Source organism: Callorhinus ursinus, unplaced genomic scaffold (assembly GCF_003265705.2).
Source record: "Callorhinus ursinus isolate GAN/ISIS: 27379988/994484 unplaced genomic scaffold, GSC_fseal_2.0 scaffold131, whole genome shotgun sequence".
NCBI lineage: Eukaryota > Metazoa > Chordata > Mammalia > Carnivora > Otariidae > Callorhinus > Callorhinus ursinus.
In genome coordinates this window covers 48,949-57,604 of record NW_027397193.1, presented here as the reverse complement: position 1 = coordinate 57,604, position 8,656 = coordinate 48,949, and the positions used below count along the sequence as shown (strand labels likewise).

Here is an 8,656-nt window from a genome sequence, read left to right as displayed (position 1 = left end):
CAGCAAAGGAAACAGTCAACAAAACAAAGGCAACCCACAGAATGGGAGAAGATATTTGCAAATGACCCTACAAAGCACTGATTTCCAAGATCTATAAAGAACTTCTCAAACTCAACACCCAAAAAACAAATAATCAAGTAAAAAAACGGGCAGAAGACATGAACAGACACTTCTCCAAAGAAGACATACAAATGGCTAACAGACACATGAAAAAGTGTTCATCATCACTGGCCATCAGGGAAATTCAAATCAAAATCACATTAAGATACCACCTTACACCAGTTAGAAGGGCAAAAATTGACAAGGCAAGAAACAACAAATGTTGGAGAGGTTGTGGAGAAAGGGGAACCCTCTTACACTGTTGGTGGGATTGCAAGTTGGTACAGACACTTTGGAAAACAGTGTGGAGGTGCCTGAAAAAACTAAAGATAGAGCTACCCTATGACCCAGCAATTACACTACCGGGTATTTACCCCAAAGACACAGATGTAGTGAAAAGACGGTGTATTTCCTTATACCATATGCACCCCAATGTTCATAGCAGCAATGTCTGCAATAACCAAACTGTGGAAAGAGCCAAGATGCCCTTCAACAGATGAATGGATAAAGAAGATGTGGTCCATATATACAACGGAATATTACTCAGCCATCAGAAAGGATGAACACCCAACTTTTATACCAACATGGATGGGACTGGAGAAGATTATGCTAAGTGAAATAAGTCAAGCAGAGAAAGTCAATTATCATACGGTTTCACTTATTTGTGGAACATAAGGAATAGCATGGAGGACATTAGGAGAAGGAAGGGAAAAATGAAGGGAGTGGGAATCGGAGGGAGAGATGAACCATGAGAGACTACGGACTCTGAGAAACAGACTGAGGGTTTTGGAGCAGAGGGGCGTGGGGGGATGCGTTGGCCCAGTGGTGGGTATTAAGGAGGGCATGTACAGCATGGAGCACTGGGTGTTATACGAAAACAATGAGTCGTGGATCACTACATCAAAAACTAATGATGTACTATATGGTGACTAACATAACATAATAAAATAAAATAAAAGTTAAAAAATCTACGTTTTCATGGGTATTATGTGTTTAATTCTATGGGCAATGCTATGAGTTTGGGAAATTGATCTAGTCTTCTGCAGCTTGTATTGTGTCTTTGCTCAAAAATATTTTACTTTCATTCTATTACTTTTCTAGGTAGATGACCACATCTCTTCCATTTCTGTCCTGATATTCTTTCTTTCCTTGACATTCTCAAGTACCACTCCAGACTTTCAGTTCCCTGCTAATGACCAGCAGAGACAGTGAGTAACCTTGTCATGTTTTCTGATTCTAAATGAAAGTATTGATAGTTCACCACTTCATATACTATTTGCTAGTTTTGCAGTATATATTCTCAGTTAGCTAAGAAAGTCTCAGTTGGTATCAGGTTGAGAAAAACTTTAAAAAAATTTTTCCCTTTTATATTTTTTATTTATTTATTTTATTTCAGAAGGAAACTTTATTTGTTTTTTAGTTTTATTATGTTATGTTAGTCACCATACAAAACATCAGCCCCTAAGCCCCTGTCTCAGGAGTGATAATAGTGGCTTCTGTATGTTAATGAGATGAGTGGTGGCTGGGGGCCCTACTTCTCCCTGTAGTCAAGTTCTTCCCTACCCCTGTTGTCCTGGTGGTCCAAGCCAAAGAATCCACAAAAACATATGCCTTTCTGAAATATAATCAAACTAATATTTGGTGTGTCTTTGTTTACTGACCCTCTGATGAGAGTCCTTGTATGTTCACGAGATGACTGGTGGCTGTGGGTTTAATATTACAAAGCATCTTCTCTCTCCAGCTCCAGTATCTGGCCTCATCTTTGAGTAATAGTTTAGATCCACTGAAGGACTCCTTCCCAGATGTGCAGACATATGCTTTTCCAAACCCCAAGCATAGGAATCAGACAAGCCTAATGTTCCCTGTGACCCCCTTCATTCACGTGTTGTGTGACCTCCACCAATAATTCTCATCTGCATAATAATAGTACGCATACCCTTGACCTCTCTTCTGCCATCTTGAGATAGCACTTACCCTACAACACATCCCCTAGATAGAGTCAAATAAATATAGGAATGAGAACTTGATGTTTTACCCAAAGTAATGTGGTGGATAAAGAAGATGTGGTCCATATATTCAATGGAATATTACTCATCCTTTTCAGAAAAGATGAATACCCACCACTTGCATCGACATGGATGGAACTGGAGGGAATTATGCTAAGGGAAATAAGTCAAGCAGAGAAAGACAATTATCATATGGTTTCACTTATATGTGGAACATAAGGAACAGCATGGAGGACATTAGGGGAAGGAAGGGGAAAGTGAAGGGGGGGAATCGGAGGGGGAGAAAAACAGTGAGAGACTATGGATTCTGGGAAACAAACTGAGGGTTTCAGAGGGGAGGGAGGTGGGAGGATGGGTTGGCCTGGTGATGGGTATTAAGGAGGGCATGTATTGCATGGAGCACTGGGTATTATATGAAAATAATGAATCATGGAACACTGCATCAAAAACTAATGATGTAATGTGTGGTGACTAACATAATAAAATAAAATTAATAAAAAAAGGAAAGTAATGTGGGGAAAAGGGAAAGGGATTTCCATAAGATGTCAGACAGCAACACACTTTTAATATTCTGTATGTTCTTATCCAAACACTGAACCCTCTCTTCCTTCCACTCTTTCCCTCTCCCTCCCTCTTTCTCTTTTACTTCACATTCAGACATCCTTCACTCAACTCAGATCAACATAGAAACTTCCTTAAGGTCAACACCACCCAAGACAGCAGGAACTATAAAGAGTCAGTCATCTTCTTGGAGACGAATAATTTATTTTCTCTTGTGCATTTGTCATAATTAAAAATAATACTTATACAACACTGGACACAGTGCCTGATAAGAAAAGCCCCAATGATGATGGCATTCATTATGATGCTTACTCCTGTTATTCTTATGGTGGAGGAGGGGAGGGTCTGCCTTCCTTGTCCATGCAAGAAGAGTGCTGTGTATGAGTGTACAGACACGTTCTTGTGATGTGCCCCACCAACCCATAGGTAGATAACACATTCTTAGACAGAGGTAATGGGATGGACTTCATCACATGGGGTCAAGAACTAGAGATGGTGATCACTAGAGGCTATGTAAGAGGGAGGCAAACACATTGAAGAAAAACAAACACCTACCATGCATCCAACACCTATGGATGCATCCAACAATACCTGTTTAGTATTCTCATATATTGAATCTCTACAGCAGTCCTATGGAGAGAGTTGGTATTATTCCTAGCCCTGCTATCATATTTCCTCACCACAAAGCTAGCCATCAGGTGCTTAGGGGACTGAATTTTCTCTGGAAGCTTTTCTTTATGGCATTCTTGAGCTCCTTATTCCTGAGGCTGAAAATGATCGGGCTGAGAAAGGGAGTGAAGACTGTATAGGTGGTGGTCATCAGAGTGTTACTGTCCCTAGAATGGGGGCCCTTGGGCTTGAGGTAGATAATGGAGGCAAAACCGTAGTGCACAATGACCACAGTGAGGTGGGACACACATGTGGAGAAGGTCTTGTGCCTGCCCTCAGCTGAGGGGATCCTCAATATAGCAGCCACAATGAAGACATAAGAGAGGATGATGAGGAATAAACAGCCCATCAGAGCTGTGACACACACCAGGATCACACCCAAGGTGACAGAGGATGTCTCCTTCCCACAGGACAACTTTAGGAGGGAAAACACATGGCAGCCAAAATGCTGGATCATGTTTGACCCACAGAAGGTGAGGTGAAAAACTATCAGGGTCACCATCATCCCCATGACTGAGCCACCAGCCCAGGTCCAGGATACTAGACGGGCACAGGTGCGGGTGCTCATGAGCACGTTGTAGCGCAGGGGGTGGCAGATGGCCACATAGCGGTCATAGCCCATGATCATGAGCAGGAAGGAGTGGGTGAAGCCAAATGTGAAGGAGAAGAACATCTGGCTGGCACAGGCCACAAAGGTGATGGAGCGGTGGCTGGAGAGCATGTCAACCAGCATTCGAGGGGTGACAGCAACAGTGAACAGAATCTCAGAGGTGGACAGGGCGCACAGGAAGAGGTACATGGGTGTGTGCAGGCTGCGCTCACTCCACACAGTGGCCATGATGATCAGGTTCCCCAGCAGGGTGAACAGGTACATCAGCAGGTACAGCAGGAAGAAGGCAGGCAGGAGATGCTGTGGGAAGTTGGAGAAGCCCACGAGGATGAATTCAGACACCATGCTATAGTTCTGACCAGCCTCCAATGCTGCATCTGCTCAGATCACAGGGAATGAAGGTGACCAGAATAAAGATCATGAATCTATGTAACAATATACCCTAAAAAATCTACAAAATGGAAGAACTTTAAATGCAGTGTGTTAGGATTTGGAAAATGACAAGGATACTCACTGTTTCTGCTGTTCTTTAGCATGGAACTTGAAAGCCCTGAGCGGTGCTCTGAGGAAAGAAAAAGAAAGAAGGTATATGATGGGCGCCTGGGTGGCTCAGTTGGTTAAGCGACTACCTTCAGCTCAGGTCATGATCCTGGAGTCCTGGGATCGAGTCCCGCATCGGTCTCCCTGCTCAGCGGGAAGTCTGCTTCTCCCTCTGACCCAACCCCCTCTCATACTCTCTCTCTCTCTCTCATTCTCTCTCTCAAATAAATAAATAAAATCTTAAAAAAAAAAAAAGAAAGAAAGAAGGTATGTGAGGATTTGACAGGAAGAGACCGGCTTGTGCACCCAGAAAAAGCAAAGAATGAAGTCAGAACATACCACAGCGAGAGAGAGCACAGAGATGCAGAAGATCCACTTCCAAAACCAGTATTTCTCATAGAATTACACCAGTAATAATCATTCAAATTATGAATTTGAAGTAAAAAATAAGATACCATTCCCAAGAGTGACACAAAATGTAAAAATACAGCTTTCTAACATTTTGGTCTGGCGATTTCTTTACACGCAAGAAAATTTGAGCCTCTAATGGGCTTTTGTTTGGTGCATTATCACTCCCCATGTTCACCATATTAGAAAGGAACACTGAGGTTCTCTGACAATATTCAGTTTTGGATACATTCAGAAGAGTCAACCTATTCAATGTCTTTGTAAGCAACATATTTTTAGGAAAGTAACTACTTTTACAAAATGAACATTTAGTGACAAGAATGGCATCTTTTTTTTTTTTTTTTTACATTTTAGCATATTTGTCCCATGCTGGCTGGGTGGGAGACAAGATGATGCTTGTAGCTGCTTCTTCATTCAGCCTGTGGCAGTATGTGGTTTTAGTTGAAGCATATGACAAAAATACATCCTCACCTTCATTGGAAAAGTGAAGACCTGGTGGTTCCCCCAGAAGGGTCTCTGGGACCCTAGGGAACTCATAGCACACTTTGGAACCCTCTGTTAGAAAATATCTAAGAATCAATCAAAAACATGCAATACCTGCAAATCAGAAATTTTTACCATTAATAAAAATGTAGAAGGCAATTTGAATACATGGAGAACAGTCTACACTCTCAGTTGAGGTCAGAGAATATGGTAATGATAATACTTCTTCCTCAAATTATAGCATCAGGTTGACTGCATTTACACTTCCAGTGAATCAGCTGTACATCTCATAAAAGTTTCCTCAAATTTCTTCTGAAAAATGAGGTCAGTGCAAAACTATACTAATCTTCCTAAAATAGAGTCAATAGGAAAGAAATGCTCTGGCAGGGAGGAGACTCATCATAGACATCATAGTCTTTTTTAAGTGTGAATCTGGAACAGACACAGACACTGATCAAATTGATTGGATGCCTCAGAAAATAACCCCCCATGATTCACAGCTCAACATGTGATAAAGGTGGGAGCACAAATCAAAAGGAAATGGTGGATTATTTAGGAGTTTGTGGTAGGAAAACTTTCCTTTTATGAAGGAAAGTCAATCTGAATATCTGTCCAAAACCACACACAAAGGTGGATTCCAGAATTCAAGACATAAATACAAAATAGGACACTGGGAAGTTAATAGGAGAAGGTGTAGGAGAAGAATTTTGTTGATATAGGAGTGGAGAAGGACTTCTTAAGCAAACTTCAGAAGCACAAACATTAGGTGATTTTGAAAGAATGAAAATATCAACACGAAAAGTGTTTGTCAAAAAATGATGTCCTGTTTTAAAAATAGAGCTACCCTTGACCCAGCAATCGCACTTCTGGGTATTTACCCCAAAGACACAGATGTAGTGAAAAGAAGGGCCATATGCACCCCAATGTTCATAGCAGCAATGTCCGCAATAGCCAAACTGTGGAAAGAGCCGAGATGCCCTTCAACAGATGAATGGATAAAGAAGATGTGGTCCATATATACAATAGAATATTACTCAGCCATCAGAAAGGATGAATACTCAACTTTTACATCAACATGGACGGGACTGGAGGAGATTATGCTAAGTGAAATAAGTCAAGCAGAGAAAGTCAATTATCATATGGTTTCACTTATTTGTGGAACACAAGGAATAGCAGGGAGGACATTAGGGGAAGGAAGGGAAAAATGGGGGGGGAGTCGGAGGGGGAGATGAACCATGAGAGACTATGGACTCTGAGACACAAAAAGGGTTTTAGAGGGGAGGGGGGAGGGGGGATTGGTTAGCCCGGTGATGGGTATCAAGGAGGGCACATACTGCATGGAGCACGGGTGTTATATGAAAACAATGCATCGTGGATCACCACATCAAAAATTAATGAAGTATTGTATGGTGACTAACATAACATAATAAAATAAAAAAAAAATGATGTCCTGGATTCAGTTAAGGGGAGATGGAAAGGTGGGGAAAGATCATTTTCATTGTCCACAACTGACCAGGGAATAAGATGTAGAATAAACAAGAAACCAGTTCCATCTACAACAAGTAGAAAGCTCACTACAGAAATGAGCAAAGGTGTGAGCAGAGAACTCACAGAGGGTGTAGCACAGGCAAATGAAAACATGCTAAAAAAAGGGTGCCTGGGTGGCTCAGTTGGTTAGGCGACTGCCTTCAGCTCAGGTCATGATCCTGGAGTCCTGGGATCGAGGGTCGCATCAGCCTCCCTGCTCAGCGGGGAGTCTGCTTCTCCCTCTGACCCTCCTCCCTCTCATGCTCTCTATTTCTCATTCTCTCTCTCTCAAATAAATAAATAAAATCTTAAAAAAAAAAAGAAAGAAAACATGCTAAAAAGAAAAAAAAAGTGAGAGGGAGGGAGAGAAAGGGAAATGCAGTGGAAATTCAGTGTCTACCTATTCAATGCCCCAAATTAGGATGTTCCCAGTGCTGATCAGGTATGGGGAGAAAGCAATATTTGTGCACTGCCTGTGAGAATTAGAGGGTGAAAATTAAGAGCTCCTGTGCTCTGTGCACCAGCACATGTGCTCCAGCATCTATCTCCATTGCCTACAGGTATTTATAGGGGAACATGTCAGGGGATGTTTTGTAGCATTGCTGGCGGTGAGGAATGGCAAAAGTTGCTTGTCCATAAGTGGGAAGAGACAGGTCACAAGGGCTGGATGAAACTACTGGAGCTCCAGACAAGAGTTTGATGCACACACAGTAGCGTAAATGAAACTGTAAAATGATCTTGAGTGAAAGAAGCAAAAGATGTACACTCTAGCATAATCCATTTGGGCACATGAAAATTAGAGCACCTGAAGTATTCTGGATGATTCCGTAATGGTGTGTACAAGTCACTATACATCTGTGAAACCCAAAGAATGTGCAACACAGACAGTGAGCCCTAATTTAACCTGTGGGCTGAGTTAATAATAATGTTTCCATATTGGTTCAGCAACTGGAACAAATGCACCACAAGAACACCAGACTGTACAATCTTTAGCAGCAACCCTGGCCCCCACCCACCAGCTGCCAGTAGCATTCCCTCCCTCCCCATGAGCTCTGACAACCAAAAGGTCACCCAGTCATGTACAAACATTTCAGGGGGCAGTAGGAGCCCCAAACAAGAATGCAGACTTAGAAGCAACAAAGGGTACTAGGCTGAGAGAGAACCCAGGACCCAGAATGGGCAACCTGAGATCCCCAGCAGCTGCCCAAGGCTAAGAGCCTGTCTTAAGACCCTTCTCCCAGGCCTTGTCCCCATCCCCAGTCTGGGTCTTGCTCTCTACAGTTGTCCAAGGATTGCTACCTACCCTGTCCTTCCTGGTCCCCCTCAGCCTGCACAGCCTCTTCCAGGAAGCAGCCAGCAGGGGAGGGCAGAAGAAGCTCTCCTGCCCGTGGTTGTCAACAGCACACAGGGGCAGGTGTGGGGCCAGACCTCGGGGTACCTGGAACTGATGCTGTGTGCTTTATCCCTGCTGCAGCTTCCCAGCAGGCTGCTCCCCAGGGCTTCCTTGAGACACCAACCTGCAAGGCTGCCCTCAGGGTCTGGAGAGACCAAGAGGATCATCAGAGGGCCTCCAGGGACCTGAAGCCTCTACTCCTTCCTCCAATAACCCAACACAACCAAGGCTTCCTGCTTCTCTCTCTGCCCAGAGAGTCCCAGCCCCTGCTGAGGACTAGGGGCTCCCAGTCTTGGGGGAGACAGGGCAAAATTAGATGCCCTCAAGTCCTTGGGGTCAGGGCAAGGTCAGAGGGAAGGC

At 43.3% G+C, this 8,656-nt stretch overlaps 1 protein-coding gene across 1 annotated transcript; it reads right to left on the bottom strand.

Moving 5' to 3' along the window:
* Nucleotides 1-3,360: 3,360 nt before the first annotated feature.
* LOC112817633 (olfactory receptor 10H3-like) lies at nt 3,361-4,481 on the bottom strand. Its single transcript, XM_025864825.1, has 2 exons — nt 4,460-4,481; nt 3,361-4,322 (listed from the first exon to the last, which is right to left on the bottom strand). The coding sequence occupies exons 1-2, from the start codon at nt 4,479-4,481 to the stop codon at nt 3,361-3,363; spliced, it is 984 nt and encodes a 327-aa protein (XP_025720610.1).
* Between the last annotated feature and the right edge of the window lie 4,175 nt (nt 4,482-8,656).